At 37.4% G+C, this 18150-nt stretch overlaps 1 protein-coding gene across 3 annotated transcripts in view; it reads left to right on the top strand.

Moving 5' to 3' along the window:
• GABRA3 (gamma-aminobutyric acid type A receptor subunit alpha3) overlaps positions 1–18150 on the top strand; it is a 330036-nt gene that overhangs the window by 219424 nt on the left and 92462 nt on the right. For all 3 annotated transcript variants that reach the window (XM_045996525.1, XM_045996524.1, XM_045996526.1), the window contains one exon: positions 17815–18035. In XM_045996525.1, the coding sequence (XP_045852481.1) occupies positions 17815–18035 (221 nt within the window). The remainder of the gene's footprint in view (positions 1–17814; positions 18036–18150) is intronic.

Below are 18150 nucleotides of genomic sequence, written 5' to 3'. Positions count from 1 at the left end.
GACACATCAGAAAGTTGCTGACTTTAGCAACTAGCTGAAGCAATAAACACAGCTCTCCTGAGACTACAGACTGCTTGGGCAAGTAGATGAAAATTAGAGCTGGCTGGATTCTTGAATCACTTTCAGCCAAATGGAATTTTGGTCCAAAATACTTTCTTAAGGAAATAGGGATAAGTTCTTGTCCGTAAAGAAGAAAAACTTTGGTGCCAGTTTGAGCATTGAACTAGTATCACCCATAACCCTTTGCAGCCATTGTAATCCTTACTCAAACACTGACCTTCACAGACATAGATCCTGAGTTTGACAAAAAGCTCCATTGGGGCACCTGGGTGGCTCAATGTGGGTTAAAGCCTCTAGCCTTTGGCTCAGGTCATGGTCTCAGGGTCCTGGGATTGGGCCCCACATCGGGCTCTCTGCTCAGCAGGGAACCTGCTTCCCCTTCTCTCTCTGTCTGCCTCTCTGCCTACTTGTGATCTCTTTCTCTCAAAATAAATAAATAAAATTTAAAAAAAGCTCCATTAAGAGCCGTATCTGTTTTTTTTTTTTTTTTTTAATTTTTATTTTTATTTTTTTTTATTTATTTTTTTTTTTTTTTTTTTTTTTTTTTTTTTTTTTTTTGCAAACAGCAAGAGGTTCTTTATTGTAACACGGGCGCCTGCGGGTGGTCAGCAGCTCCTGCCAGCTGAGCACACCAGGCTGGAAGGGTGCAGGGTTTTTATAGACAGGTACTTGGCGTTTACGGATTGGCTTTGAGAGACCCCCGTGCGCAAAGAGAAAGGCGGGAAAGGGAAACAAAGAGGGGAGTTTAGGCCTTGGGATTCAGCAGAAAAGTATCTTGTCTACGTGACTATGCAGCCCCCTGCCTACGTGACTAACGTGACTATGCGGCCCCCTGCCTACGTGGTCAGGTATTAGGCCATATCTCATGAGAAGGTTGTTTGCAGGGAGTGCCCTATCTTGCTAAGAAACAGCTGTTATGAAGTTACCAACTAACACTGTATTGAGGGAGCCAAGCGGTTACAGAAAAGCAAAAGAGCAGTTGGTTATTTACATCCTAAAAGCCAGGCAGTTACATTGAATTCAACCCTGGGGGAAGGGTCTTTGCAGGCAGGGGTACTCTTCACATAGCAAAGGAACTAATTAACTGCTCCTTTGCTATGCAAAGAGCACTCTTTCATTTCCCCCCCTCTTTCTTGATCATGGATAGAATCTTATATCCATTCGTCTTGTTCTTGCATGTCTTGCCCTTGCATTGAGCTAGTCTGGGACCCTGTTTGTTTAAGGAGTTGGTATTGCTGTGTCAGTACCATGGTCTGAATTACCGACAAGCGGTCTTTCATGAACTGGACGAGTTTACTTAGGATGCGAGGGCCAAATGATAAAATCAATAATAGAATAATAAGGGGTCCCATGAGGGTGGACAATAAAGTTGTGAACCAAGGTGATCGATTGAACCAGCCTTCAAACCAGCCTTGCTGGGATTCAAAATCCCTTCTCCTTTGGGCTTATCTCTCTCGAAGTTTATCCATTGTCTTCCTAACTACCCCAGTTCCGGGAGATGTGGGCTGGAACCTCCAAATGAGAGGAGAGAGTAAACAAAGAATAAAACTAGTGGCGAATTGAGTCTTATCTTTAGTGGATTCGAGGATCGTCGGACGGTCCATTCTGAGTCCCGAAGGTGTCCGGTTTGTTCTTCCGGGTATGCTGCTTTCACGTGGGAGGCGTGGACCCAGGCTGCGATTCCGTCGACCTTCAGTGCCGTGGGTGTTGTCAGGAGTACCGTGTAGGGTCCCTTCCAACGGGGTTCGAGGTTTGTGGCTCGATGTCTGCGGACCTAGACGGTGTCCCCAATTTTATAGGGATGGGGCCGCAGTAAGGTGTTAAGTTTCTCCTCGTAAGCGGCAGCCAGGGGTTTCCAGACCTCTTGTTGTACCAGCTGCAAGGCTTGCAGATGGGCCTCCCGGTGGGAGTCAGTTGGATCCTTGGGCAGGAGTCCGATGATCTCGGTGGGACCTCCAAATGTAAGACCCGCGGATCCCCTTACCCAAGAATTCAACACTGCCACAGGATGCAAACAGCAAGAGGTTCTTTATTGTAACGCGGGCGCCTGCGGGTGGTCAGCAGCTCCTGCCAGCTGAGCACCTTATTTATTTTTTTTTCAGCGTAACAGTATTCATTCTTTTTGCACAACACCCAGTGCTCCATGCAAAACGTGCCCTCCCCATCACCCACCACCTGTTCCCCCAACCTCCCACCCCTGACCCTTCAAAACCCTCAGGTTGTTTTTCAGAGTCCATAGTCTCTTATGGTTCGCCTCCCCTCCCCAATGTCCATAGCCCCCTCCCCCTCTCCCAATCCCACCTCCCCCCAGCTAGTATCCAAAATCTATAAGGAACTTAGCAAACTCAACACCCAAAGAACAAACAATCCAATCAAGAAATGGGCAGAGGACATGAACAGACATTTCTGCAAAGAAGACATCCAGATGGCCAACAGACACATGAAAAAGTGCTCCACGTCACTCGGCATCAGGGAAATACAAATCAAAACCACAATGAGATATCACCTCACACCAGTCAGAATGGCTAAAATTAACAAGTCAGGAAATGACAGATGCTGGCGAGGATGTGGAGAAAGGGGAACCCTCCTCCACTGTTGGTGGGAATGCAAGCTGGTGCAACCACTCTGGAAAACAGCATGGAGGTTCCTCAAAATGTTGAAAATAGAACTACCCTATGACCCAGCAATTGCACTACTGGGTATTTACCCTAAAGATACAAACATAGTGATCCGAAGGGGCACGTGTACCCGAATGTTTATAGCAGCAATGTCTACAATAGCCAGACTATGGAAAGAACCTAGATGTCCATCAACAGATGAATGGATACAGAAGATGTGGTATATATACACAATGGAATACTATGCAGCCATCAAAAGAAATGAAATCTTGCCATTTGCGACGACGTGGATGGAACTAGAGCGTATCATGCTTAGTGAAATAAGTCAATCGGAGAAAGACAACTATCATATGATCTCCCTGATATGAGGACATGGAGAAGCAACATGGGGGGGTAGGGGGATAGGAGAAGAGTAAATGAAACAAGATGGGATTGGGAGGGAGACAAACCATAAATGACTCTTAATCTCGTATCTGTTTTGTTAATCTTCATATCACCAATACCTTATCAATGTTCGGCACATGGTAGACTCACAGTTATTTGTTAAATGCAAGAATAAATGAGATGGCACAAATTAAATTTGAGGGGAAAATTATAACTGTGCTCCTCCACTTGACTGAAAGTCCTTCAAAGTTAGAGAACATGTCTGGTACATTTCTGTATCTCTAGCACCTAGCATAAGACCTGATACAATTCCTTTTTTAAGTGTTTACTGAAATGATATGAAACATTAGTAGCAAGCCATGCAGACAAAGAGTATAGTAGCTTTTTTAGGAGATACTATGGAATAGCAAGACTAGTGAGTCAACTGGGCTACTAGTTTAGGTGGCTTTGCCATTTATGAATAATATAAAGAGCTGTGACAATAGAGAAAGCAAACAGTAGTAGATGTTTCTGCGGGAAAAGTCAGAGAAAGAAAATTTATTAAAGAGTACAGATATAAATTGGAAACTGATTACAATTTGAATTTTATAGGCAAGACAAATGAAATTCTTGCATTAACCATTTGTAACAAATAAAGCTTGGTGGTAAAAAAATTAAATACATGGTGCTCCTCAGCAGTAATACCAATCTTATACCCATGCTCTTCCAGGAGACAGAACAAGGGATACAATTCCAATTTGAATTATCTAAGGCCTTATGACCTTCTATGACTTTCTATTTTTAGAAGAATTTACACCATTTTCTCAATCCATGTATGGAAAGAATGGTGTAGGTAACAATGAAGAGAAGGTTGCAAAAAAATCAGTGAAAATGCAGTTTCATTGCCTCTTCTCTCTCAAATTTGTTATGTTTATTCCTCACCAGTGAGCAATGACTCTTGGCAAGTGGAAATTTTCCCTGGTCTCTCAAGAGCCTTTGACTCAGAATGCAGAGAAAGTGGGATACTGGCTTAGAAATGGAATGCTATGCATATGATCAGTGATTGGAAAGGAAGGTAGAAAGGTGACAGTTGATAATTCTCTAAGAGAGTAGATCTTAAGTGTTCTTACCACACACACACAGACACAGGTGACTATATGAGGTGATAGAGGTGTTAATTGGATTGTGGTAATAATTTCACAGTGTATACATATATTAAATGATCACAATATACATCTTTACAAATCACATTGTACAACTTAAATATATACAATTTTTATTTGACAATCATAACTCAGTAAAGCTGGAAAAAAGAAAACTAACAGCTGAGAAAATTTGGATGCTTTCCTGGTCTGAAACACCTTCTAAGCTAAACTCCTTCCTAAGGCCCCAGATTTTGACATGCCACAGGTTCAGGGACCCAGGGTCTCGAATTATGTATTTAATGAATATCTATCTGAATGTACTGATAAAGCTAGTGAGAAAATAAGGAGGACAAAGAGCATAATGTTAGTAGAGTCAGAACGAGAACAACTGGGAAACTTAAAATGCCAATTCTAGGTATTGTCAACTTCACTCTCTTCCCAGGGATGCTTTAACTATTTAGATACCTGCTAGGTAACAACTGTCAGCTGCTGCTTGTTGACAGAGAAACTTCCCAGGGTATACAGTGGACAGCCAGGTTATGAGGCAAGTAATACAATAAGAGAACTAATCAAATAGCCTAATGAGGGAGCCTGGGTGGCTCAGTGGGTTAAAGCCTCTGTCTTTGGCTCGGGTCATGATCCCAGTGTCCTGGGATAGAGTCCCGCATCAGGCTTTCTGCTCTGCAGAGAGCCTGCTTCCTCCTCTCTCTCTCTGCCTGCCTCTCTGCCTACTTGTGATCTCTGTCTGTCAAATAAATAAATGAAATCTTTAAAAAAATAGCCTAACTAAAATAAATAGGCTATGAATATAAATTCATAAAAGATATAATCATGATTCTTTTTAACAGATGGTATATATTTTAGTCTGACTACTGGTTGTGAAAATCATGCAAAGTTACCAGAGTATCCAAAGACCATAAAAGAAGAAATTGGTGTTGATTAAAAATAAATTAGCACAGAGACCTTTTTCCTGGTGGCAGCAGGCTTGAAATTGTTGTACCTGTTTCCTGCCTAGCACTGGAAAAAGTGGCACACACACACATACACACAGAAAATAGTTTAATGGAACTTCAAGTACAAATTACCCAGTTCAAAAATAAACATTTTTTTGGCCAATCTTATTTAATCTGTATTCCTACCTCTATCCCCAGTTGTTCTCCTCATTGTGTCTCTTTTTCTTTATTAAACTTAACAGGAGCTCCTTTTCTATGTTCTAAGTGTTGTCAAAGTAACCTCTTTTGGGTTTTGTTCATCATATGTATTTTTTATTTTTTGTTTTCTGTGTAACCAATTTTTGCATTTGTTTGGATCATTTTTTTTTTCTTTCAACCTTCCTTTCCTCTCTCCCTCCCATCCATCCATCCATACTTATTCCTTTTTTATTAGAAGCTCATCAGATCTCCACCATCTATGGCCCATGTGGAGGAGCACACAGTGCAGGGACTAACACACATCATGAGTAGTGGTAGGGGGTGGAGGCAGCAGGGTGGTTTCAGGATGTCCATGGTTGGTTGGAGGTGGAAGGAGAGTGGGAAACAGAGGTAGAGACCAGAGGTGTTCCTGCCACTGCTGCACCCCTGCCTTCCCCACAAGTGTCAATTATCTTTTTCTTTACTTTACTTGGGGTACCGTGTGGTTCTTCTGGTTTCTTGAGATAGATTAATTTAAGCTTTTTTTTTAAGGCTAACATTAAGGCTTCTTTGTAGCTATCAATTTCCTTCCAAGTACCACTTCAGTGTTCCACTGCAAGATTTCATATTCTGTGAGCGCTTTCAGTGTTGTTCAGTCCTGATATCCATTATGGTTTTTCTTTGTTTCTTGAAATTTTTATGGCGGGGTTCTAAATTTTTACATGCAAAACTTTGCTATAAATTTCTAATTTAATGCCTCATATTGAAAAAGATGGTTTGAAGGATATGAAATATTTCTGTGTCTTGAGATTTGTTTTATGACTTAGCACATAATCACTTATTTTTTGTAAAAAATGTGTTTTACTAAGAGGTGACTAAGTCTATATATATACAGATACCTATGTATCTGTCTATATAGAAATCTATCTATCTCTTAGCTCTTCTTGTCATTTGGGTTGTTCACTTATTTTAATCATGCAAATCGTTCTGATTTTCTTTCATTCATTGAGAATCAGTGGGTTTGTTACATTCTCCTTATAATTCAAATTTGTCTTATGTATTTTGAGTCCATGTTATCTCATACATAAAAATTTAGAATTTTTCCACTGAATATACTTTATTTTTTAATGTAATGATATTTTTATCCCAAAGAAAAATGTTTGTCTTATAATCCACTCTGTACGTTATAGCTTTATTACATTATTTTGATAGTATTTTCCCATATATATGTTTCTATTGCTTTACTTTTAACCTGTGTTTTTATGTTTCTTTAGGCATGACTCATATATGCATAACATGTGGCTACACTATTTATCCTTAGAATATATTGTTTCTACTATCTCATTTGTTCTTTTCCCCATGTTTCTCCATGCTTTATTTTTACTTGTCTTCTATAGATTGAAGCATTTTCTATATTACCAATTGTTTTTCTCTACTATTTTATAACTTTTATATTTTACGTCTAGTACATTTTTTAGTGGTTAGTTTAAACATTAACATGCATACTTGACCTAAAGTTAAATATCTCCACTCTCCTCCCAAGTAATACAACAGTGCATTAACTAACATATCTCTACTCCTTCCTTCCATTAGATTTACTCTAGTTATTTGTTCCACCTAGTTTTTTTTACTCCTTATTATCATTTGTAGAGAGCCAGTATTTGTTTAGTTTAACCATATGTTCGTTAATAGTTGTGCTCACTATTCCTTCTTCCATCTTCCTGCTATTTTAATTTTTGACTACATTAAGAATTTAATAGTTCTTTTCATGAGGATTTATTCAATCATTTCTTTATAAAAAATATTTATATTTCATATTTTCTGATGCTCTTTGGTGGAGGAGTGCAAGATGGTGGAATAGGCTGACCCTAAGCTTGCCCCTTCCCATATTTATAACTAGATAACACATCTAAGTCAATAAATGAGAGAGTGCTCCAAAACTGGCAGAATAAACTTCACAACCAAAGTAGAGAAGAAGTGCATCAGAGAGGTTAGGAAGGGCAGAACCAGTAGTGGGGAGCTGCCCACAGAAGGGATGGAACTGTGGTCATGGAGAGGAGAAAGCACAAGGGAGCCAACACAGGGAAAATAAATCCCTGTGACATCGGGCTTTGAAAAGCAGAGGGGCTGGGGCGCCTGGGTGGCTCAGTGGATTAAGGTTATGCAACTGCCTTCGGCTCAGGTCATGATCTCAGGGTCCTGGGATCTAGCCCCGCATCGGGCTCTCTGCTCCCTCCTCTCTCTGCCTGCCTCTCTGCCTACTTGTGATCTCTCTCTCTGTCAAATAAAAAAAAATCTTAAAAAAAGAAAAAAGAAAAAAAAAAGAAAAGCAGAGGGGCTGAATTCCATTAATTTGTATAACTGGCAGGACTTGGAGCCTGGAGTTTTAAAAGTCAGCTGACTCAGCATTGGGTAAGCTGGAAGGGTAACTGATAGCCAGGTCCCTGCCCTTATAAGGACAACAAACTGAGGAAAAGCAACATAGAAGTGACAGCTTGCACAACTGGAGGGAGATCTGTTTATATTTTTGCAGAGTGTATTGGGGAACTTCTCTTGGAACAAAGGAACTGTGGTGCCATTTTCTTTCCCTACCCCCCAGATAAACTCAGAGCCATCTATGAGAGGTGGGACTACACAGATACTTGCTCCTAAACTGTTAGCAGTGTGTCCCACCCACAAGTTTTCCTAAGGACTGGTCCACTCCAAGCTTGTTGGCCTGTGTCCTGAACTTAATATAAAACATCGCATATGCCCCATCCTGCTTTTGCCTTGCAGTGCTGCACCCATGTGGCCACCATGCTTAGGGATCCTGCCTATTGCTAGTGGCTCAGTATAAACTTTGTTAATGCCATGTGTGCACCTTGACCAGGAACTGCATGCACAGATATTTTGTACCCCTGGCTACCTCCACTGCTGCATGCCTCACCCTTGGTTACTGCTGTGATTTGAGGGATCAGCCTAGGACTAGCAGCTCAGTGCAAATTTTGCTAACACCAATATCCCAACCCTGCACCCTCTTATGGTCTATGCTCTCCCTCAGAGCTAGTATGTCTGGGTCTCACACCACAGAGTGCAAACACAGCCCACAACAGGCAGAAAGTCAGTGCAGAAGTCTGGACTGAAAAGGAAAGCTACACAGACACAATAGCAGGACGCAAGCAACACACATTGGAGGTTTCCTTGAAGTGCCAGATTCTGATGAACAGGGGGCACTACACTGCAAGGCACTACAGAAACTCTTCTTCATAAAGCCACTACTTTCAAGAGCAAAGTATGTAGCTGACTTTACTAAAACAGAGAAAGAGACACAGGGAGGTATCAAAATGAAAAGACAGAGGAATTTGTTCCAAATGAAAGAATAAAGAAAATCACAATAGAATATCTAAGTGAAACTGAAATAAGTAATATGCTTGATAGAGAATTTAAGGCAATGATCATAAAGATACTCATTGGACTTGAGAAAAGAGTAGAGGACATCAGTGAAACCCTTAACAAGGAGATAAAAATTACATATCAGAGATGAAGAACTCTATAAATATAATTAAAAATACAATAGACGGAACACATGTAAGCTATAGGAAGCAGAGGATCATATCAGTGACAGGGATAATAGAACAATTGAAAGCAATCCAGCTGAACAAATGAGAGAAAGATAATGCATAATGAGAATAGATTTAGAGACCCCATTAACCATAATCACATTCATATTATAGGGATCCTAGGAGAAAAAGAGAGAGAAAGGGATACAGAAAATATATTTGAAGAAATAATAACTGAAAACTAACTAAATCTGGAGAGGGAAACAGATGTCCAGTTCAGGAGGCACAGTGATCCCCCAACACATTCAACCCAAGGAGGTCCACACAAAGACACATAGTAATAAAATGGCAAAAAAAAAAAAAAAACCCAATACAGAAAAAATTTTAAATGCTACAAGAGAAAAGAAGACAGTTACATACAAAGCTGATAAAAATCAGCTGATTTTTCAGGAGAAACTTTGCAGGCTAGAAGTGGGTATCATTATATATTCAGATTGCAGAAAGGGAAAAATCTGCAGCCAAGAATACTCTATCCAGCAAAGCTATCATTCAGAATAGAAGGAAAGATAAAGAGTTTCTCAGACAAACAAAAAACTAAAGGAGTTCATGACAACTAAGCCACACCTACAAGAAATACTAAAGGGGACTTTTTGACAGGAAAAGAAAGACCATAAATAGGAGTAAGGAAAATAGGAAACACAAAAGCATAAAAATAAGTATATCTGTAAAAATGAGTCAAGAGACTCTTGACGCACTTACATCAATAGACAAAGCATCTAAATAGAAAATCAACAAGGGAACAGTGGCTTTGAATGACACACTGGACTAGATGGGTTTAACAGTTATATTCAGAACATTTTATCTTAAAACAGCAGAATACATATTATTTTCAAGTGCATATAGAACATCCTCCAGAATAGATCACATTTTAGGCCATAAAACAAGTCACAGCAATTTCAAAAAGATCAAAGTGATACCATGCATGCTTTCTGACAACAATGCTATGAAACTGGAAAATCAACCACAAGAAAAAAATCTGCAAAAAGCACAAATTCATGGAGGTTAAATAATATGCTACTAAACAATGAATGGGCCAAACAAGAAATCAACTAAAAAATTTAAAAGTACGTGGAAACAAATGAAAATGAAAACACAATGGTCCAAAATGTTTGAGATACAGCAAAAAATGGTCCTAAAGGAGGAAGTTTATAGAAATACAGGCCTACATCAAGAAGCAAGAAATATCTCAAATAAGCAACCTAACATTATACTCAAAGGAGCTAGATAAAGAAGAACAAACCATACCAAAACCAGCAGATGGAGTGAAATAAAAAAATATTAGAACAGAAATAAATGATATAGAAATTAGAAAAGGAATTGAATAGATCAGGGAAACAAGGAACTTGTTCTTTGAAAAGATCAATAAATTTAATAAACCTCTAGCCAGATTCATCAAAAAGAGAGAGAAAAAGAAGTACTCAAAATTAGAAATGAAGGAGGAGAAATAGTCAACACCCCGGAAATATAATTGTAAAACAAAAGTCCAGGACTAGACAGCTTCACAGGGAAATTCTACTAAACATTTAAATAAGAGTTAATACCTATTCTTCTCAAACATTTCCAAAGAATAGAAGGAAAGCTTCTACATTCATTCTGTGAGGCCAGTATCACCCTGATACCAAAACCAGATAAAGACAAACACCACAAATGAAGAGAACTACAGGCCAATAGCTCTCATGAACATGAATGCAAAATTCCGAAATAAAATATTAGCAACCGGATTCCAGCAACATATTTTAGAAAAATCATTCATCACAATCAAGTGGGATTTATTCCCAGCACGCAGGGTGATTTGGTATTCACAAATCAATTAAAATGCATCATGTCAATAAAAGAAAAGATGAAAATCCTCATGATGATTTCAACAAATGTAGAAAAAGCATTTCACAAAATACAACATTCATTCAGGATTTTTAAAAAAGCCCTCAACAAAGTAGATTTGGAGAGAACATACCTTAACATAATAAAAGCCACATATGAAATCCCAAATCAACATCATTCTCCATGGGAAAATACTGAGAGCATTTCCCCTAAGGTCTGGAATAAGATAAGGATGTCCACTCTCATCACTTTTTTTCAACATATACTGGGAGCCCTAGTCATAGCAGTTAGACAACAAAAAGAAATAAAAGGCATCCAAATCAGTGAGAAAGAAGTAAAACTTTCATTATTTACAGATGATATGATACTATATGTAGAAAACCCTAAAGATTCCACCAAAAACCTACTAGAACTGATTAATGATTTCAGTAAATCCACAGGATACAAAATCAATGTGCAGAAATCTGTTCCATTTCTATACATTAACAGTGAAACAACAGAAAGCAACATTAAGAAAACAATCCCATTTACAACTGCACCAAAAATAATAAGATTCCTAGGAATAAACTTGAACAAAGGGAGAAAGGCATATACACTAAAAGCTATAAAACACCGATGTAAGAAATTGAAGACAACGCAAAGAAATGGAAAGACATCCCATGCTCATAGATTGGAAGAATAAATATTGTTAAAATGTGTATATAACCCAAAGCAAACTACACATTTAATGCAATCCTTATCAAACTACCAACAGCATTTTTCACAGAACTAGAACAAAAAATCCTAACATTTATATGGAACCACAAAGACACCAATTTCCAAAGCAATTTTGAAGAAGAGAAGCAAAATAGAAGGAACCACAATTACAGATTTCAAGTTACATTAAGAAACTGTAGTAATCAAAACAGCATGATACATCAATAGACACATACATCAATAGAATAAAGTAGAAAACCTATAAATAAACGCACAATTATATGGTCAACTAATCAACGAAGAGGGCAAGAATTTCCAATGGGAAAAGATGGTCTCTTCAATAAATGGTATTGCGAAAACTCGACAGCAACATGCAAGAGAATGAAACTGGAACATTTTCTTATACTACACACAAAAACAAATTCAAAACAGATTAAAGACCTGAATCTGAGACATGAAACCATAAAAGTCCTAGAAGAGAATTCAGAGAATTCAGGCAGTAGTGTCTCTGATATGTCATAGCAACATTTTTCTAGATATATCTCCTGAGTCAAGGGAAACAAAAGCAAAAATAAACTATTAGGACTGCACCAAAATACAAAGTTTCTGCAAGCCAAAGGAAACAACAAACAAAAGTAAAAGGCAATCTCCTGAATGGGAGAAGGTATTCACAAATGACATATCCAATAAAGGGTTAGTATTCAAAATATATAAAGAACTGATACAACAGAGTAATGGGTATTAAGGAGGGCACATGTTGTGATGAGCACTGGGTGTTATATGCAACTAATGAACCTGTGAATGCTATATTAAAAACTAATATGCTGACTAACTGAACATAATAAAAAATAAAAATAAATGAATAAAAAAATGAAAAGGGGACACACGAAAAAAGAACTGATACAACTCAACACCCCCAAAAAACAGATAATCCAGTTAACACATGGGCCAAAGACATGAACAAACATTTCTCCAAAGACATCCAGATGGCCAACAGACACATGAAAAGATGTTCATTACTACTTAACATCAGGGGGATGCAAATCAAAACTACAATAAGATATCACTTCACACCTCTCAGCACGGCTATAATTAAAAAATATAAGAAACAAGAAGCATTGATGAGGATGTGGAGAAAAAGGAACCCTCTTGCACTGTTTGGTCAGAATGCAAATTGGTGAAGCCACTATGGAAAACAGTATGGAAGTTACTCAAAAAGTTAAAAATAGAACTATGCTGCAATCTAGTAATCACACTACTGGGTTTTTTAACCCCCCCCCCCATGCAAAGATATTAATTTGAAGTGATATATGCACCATTATGTTTATGGCAGCATTATTTACAGTAGCCAAATTATGGAAGAAGCTTAAGTATCCACAGAGAGATGAGTGGATAAGGAAGATGTGTTGTATATACACAATGGAAGATTATTCACCCATACAAAAGAATGAGCTCTTGTCTTTTGCAAACACATGGATGGAGCTAGAGTGTATACTGCTAAGCTAAATAAGTCAGTCAGAGAAAGACAAATACCACATAATCTCACTCATATGTGGAATTTAAGAAACAAAACAAAGGAGCAAAATGGGAAAAAGAGAGAGGGAGAGAAACCAAGGAACAGGCTCTTAACTCTAGAGAAGAAACTGATGTTTACCTGAGGGAAGGTGGGTGGGGAATTGGTGAAATAGGTGATGCAGGTTGAGTACACTTCTCATGATAAGCACTGGGTGATATGTGGAATTTTTGAGTCACTATATTGTATACCTGAAACTAATATAATACAGTATATTAACTGTAGTGGCATTAAAATAAAATTTAAAAGATATTTATGGAGCAGCTACTGTATATCAGTTGCTAGGGATATAGCAGCAAATAAAATAAAATCTTTGGTCTCAGGAAGCCTCCAGGTTTGTAGAATGAAAGAAATAGTAATCAAATAAAAATACATTTTGTCACTGCTATCTGAAAAAATAATACATGAAGAAAAAGAATACAAAGGAAAGGGGAATTACTGTTTATGATAGAATGTTCAAGGAATGTTTCTTTTATATGAATACTTCTGAATAAAACCTGAATGCTGTGATTGACACAGCCATGAAACTATCTTATTTTGTTAATCTGATATTATCTATATTTGACCTTGCTTTTAAATGATAATCTAGTTAGCTATAGAATTCTTTTGGTTTCTGTTTTTGTTTTCATAAGGTCTTTTATCAGGAAATTATTTCTTTGTAGGTAATATGCCTTTTCTTTTTTTAATTTTTATTTATTTTTTTAACTTCTTAAATTCATTTTTTATGCACCACACCCAGTGCTCCATGCAATACATGCCCTCCATAAAACCCACCACCAGGCTCACCCAACCTCCCACTCCCCGCCCCTCCAAAACCCTCAGATTGTTTTTCAGAGTCCACAGTCTCTCATGGTTTATCTCCCCTTCCAATTTCCCCCTACTCACTTCTCTCCATCTCCCCATGTCCTCTGTGCTATTCCTTATGCTCCACAAATAAGCGAAACCATATGATACTTGACTCTCTCTGCTTGACTTATTTCACTCAGCATAATCTCTTCCAGTCCCATCCATGTTGATACAAAAGTTGGATATTCATCTTTTCTGATAGAGGCATAATACTCCATAGTGTATATGGACCACATCTTCCTTATCCATTTGTCCATTGAAGGGCATCTTGCTTCTTTCCATGGTTTGGCCACTGTGGCCATTGCTGCTATGAACATTGATGTACAGATAGCTCTTCTTTTCACTACATCTCTATCTTTGGGGTAAACACCCAGTAGTGCAATTGCAGGATCAAAGGGAAGCTCTATTTTTAATTTCTTAAGGAATCTCCACAGTTTTCCAAAGTGGCTGCACCAACTTGCATTCCCACCAACAGCATAAGAAGGTTCTCCTTTCTCCACATCCTCTCCAACACATGTTGTTCACTGTCTTGTTAATTTTGGCCATTCTAACTGGTGTAAGTTGGTATCTCAATGTGGTTTTGATTTGAATCTCCCTGATGGCTAGTGATGATGAACATTTTTTCATGTGTTTTTTCATGAACATTTTTCATGTGTCTGATAGCCATTTGTATATCTTCTTTGGAGAAGTGTCTGTTCATGTCTTCTGCCCATTTTTTTTACATGATTATCTGTTTTGTGTGTGTTCAGTTTGAGGAGTTCTTTATAGATCCTGGATATCAGCCCTTTGTCTGTATTGTTATTTGTGAGTTTCTTCTCCCATTCCATGGGTTGCCACTTTGTTTTGTTGACTGTAATATGCCTTTTCTATTTTGCTGTTTTTAAGATCTCCTCTTTGGTATTCTTCAAGTCCACTATGTGTTGGCTTGGGTCTATTTTATATATTGAGATTGCAACTCATTATGTTTCTCAAAGCTAGGGATGCATATATTTAAACAATTGTAAGAAACTGTCATCTATTAGTACTTTAAATATCATTTCTCCCCCATTTACTCTATTCTCTAACTGTAGAATTTTATTAGATTATACTGTTTTCCTTTTATACTCCTGGTGCTATACCTCTTTTTCATGTGTGTTCTTTTCATAATTTATCTGTCTGAAATGTGCACTGAACGATTTTTCTTTATGAATTTCCAGTTCACTAATTTCTTTTCATTGATGTGTAATCTTCTATGTAATATATTCATTGAGTTATTTTCAATGTTCTTAATACCTCCTGTGATGCCTTTATCATTTAAATTTTTTTAATATTTTATTTATTTGACAGAGAGAAATCACAACTAGGCAGAGAGGCAGGCAGAGAGAGAGGAGGAAGCAGGCTCCCCGCGGAGCAGAGAGCCTGATGTTGGGCTTGATCCCATTACCCTGGGATCATGACCTGAGCCGAAGGCAGAGGCTTTAACCCACTGAGCCACCCAGGTGCCCTGCCTTTATCATTTTAATTGTAGTTCCTTTACAGTATATATTTGATTATTCTGTCATGCGAAGGTCTTGGAAGGGTCTAATTCAGTTATATGTTATATTAGCACTTGTGATCGTTTCCTTAGGTGTTCTGTTGTGGATTGTGAGCTTATTTTCAATAAGCATTTACTTGTGGTCATGGCCTTCCAGAGTGTTTTTGCATTTGCTTTTGCAAGTGAATGTAGAGGTATCCCCACATTGAGGCAAATTCCTATGTTAATTTCTCAGCTTGTAAACTCAAAACCAAGAAGATACTGTATATTTAGGAATCAATCCCATATAAAATTAGATTTAAGGTTGCTAAATCTCAGTAGAAATGCTTCCCTTAAACCCCTCTCCATCCAGAATCCGTGCTTGGTTAGACAAGTTTCCTTATTGAATTTTCATGTTGTAGAACGGTTTTATCTAGTTCATTTTATCTAGTTCTCCTTTTTGTTTAAGTTGGAACCATTCAGGGTCTTGGCTTGATGTGGGAGTCTAGTTCCACCTTTTTACCCAGAATGGTCCTGATTTATACCAATTGTCCTATTGTAGTTTTTGATAAAAACTCTTCTGATTCTCAAATATGTCCCAATTTGGATGATATTTATATAATATTCTAATCCTTAGTCAGAACTGTGCTTGGTATGCTAGTAAAAGAGAAAAGCCAGACTGGCTAATTTGTAGAGGGAAGAGTAGTTGAAGAAGAGCTCAGAGAAGAAGATAAGGATCAATTTATGAAGCATTTTCTAGGTAAGAGAAGGATATTGAAATTTACGTATGACTAAAAGTCATTAAGGTATTTTAAGCCAGAGCTTTAGGCAGCTTCTTTATTATATCTGGATACCTAAACGTGTCCCCCATGCCTAGGGCAGCTTAGTGATCAGAGATCTGGGTAAGGTTTGCACTGAGATTTGGGGACTCACCCTCTCAGTTGTTTTCTTTTCTTTTTTTTTTTTATTTTTTTATTTTTTTTATTTTTATTTTTTCCATTTTATTTATTTTTTCAGCGTAACAGTATTCATTCTTTTTGCACAACACCCAGTGCTCCATGCAAAGGTCTCAGTTGTTTTCTTGCTTCCAGGTCTTTATCTTGAATTTTCAGCTCTCTGACTAGCCTTGGGTTCTATCCTCTGAGATATTAAGCCAGTGCATTTTCTGATTTCTGCCAAGCTTACAAACATCACTCAGCATAGTTTTGTCATCTGTCATTTAGTGGAAGACTTCCCTCTGGTTTCTGCCTGCATTTTTTTAACAGAGTCCCAAACTCTTCTTCATATGTGTATAGTGTAATGGTCAGCCAAAATTTGGGGCAGAGTATATATGCAGATTTGGGGTCTCATCCCTTCTGTGACTGTCTTGCTTCCAGGAGTACCACTCCTAAATTTCCAGATTATGTCCCACCTTAAGCCAGTAAAGCTGTAGTATCTGCCACAGGAATTAATTCCTAAGTTTACGGGGCACACATTGCTACTGCTATCTTTTAAGGGTAAATTTTCTTCAAGTTTTTGTCTGCTTACATTTGTACCCCATTGTTTTCAAATAGGTTCTTTTCCCTTCTTCTTCCCCTCTCTCTTTATGTTTTAATTTTATAATTAATAGCTACAGGAAGGTATAGCCAAACAGTTTAGTCAGCTATGACCAAAACCTGAAACATTTGTTATTTTAATTTATAGTTAGATTAACAGCAATTTTGAAAAAAATGCATGTTTCTCAGCATTTTTTATCTATTTTATTAATTTTCTGGTATGCTATTTACCCTATAAATAAAATAAATAAATAAATAAAATAATATAAATAATAATTTATATTATTTATAATTTATAATATATATATATTTATTATATATTATTATATATATATTATATATTATATATAATATATATATAATATAAATATATATAATTTATAAATAATAAAATAAATAAAAGCTATAAAACTTTTCTGTTTTATTTTTATTTATAGGAAAGAGTTCCTTATTTATCAAAGATAATAAAAATATAAACTCATCAAGTTGTATTTTGTGAGACTCAACTGAAATGTGTTTTGAAACTTAAGGTTTTCATTTTCTGGTGACTGTTATATTGGCCTTTAATGTTCATATTGGATCATTTAGTAGAGGAGACAAGGTAAGGAGTTTGTTCTTATTAGAGATGCTACTGCATAGAGAACAGAGCTCTTGCCTTTTCATAAGGCAGTCTTGTGTCAGCTTGTATGACATGCAGGGCAGTGTTGGCAGTGAACGTCCTCAACAAAATCTTGTCAGATATGTTATTTTCATACCTATTGATCACCATGGCTTCATTTTTCAATCATAATCATTTGCCATACTTCCAGTAAGTACTATTAATATACTGCTGCTTCTGTGCATTGGAGGAAATATTGCATATTGATTAATATTTGCTAAGGGCTCTATAGGTCCTCATCAGAACTATGTTCATTGTTCTCTCTTTTTTGTCCCTAGGAGTACACCATTGATGTATTTTTTCGCCAGACATGGCATGATGAAAGACTGAAATTTGATGGACCCATGAAGATCCTTCCACTGAACAATCTCCTGGCTAGTAAGATCTGGACCCCTGACACCTTCTTTCACAATGGCAAGAAATCAGTAGCCCATAACATGACCACACCTAACAAGCTGCTCAGACTGGTGGACAATGGAACCCTCCTCTACACAATGAGGTCAGTGAGTGGTACCTCACATCTAAAGTGAATTCAGGGTAGGGCTTTAAAACAGCATGTTTTAGGCTAGCTATTGAAAGTTCTGTTAAGTTTACAGATTAGAAATGGACATTTG

The sequence above is a fragment of the Meles meles genome, chromosome X (genome assembly GCF_922984935.1).
Source record: "Meles meles chromosome X, mMelMel3.1 paternal haplotype, whole genome shotgun sequence".
Taxonomy (NCBI): domain Eukaryota; kingdom Metazoa; phylum Chordata; class Mammalia; order Carnivora; family Mustelidae; genus Meles; species Meles meles.
The sequence above is the reverse complement of the archived record's forward strand: the minus strand, read 5'-3'. Positions and strand labels throughout refer to the sequence as shown.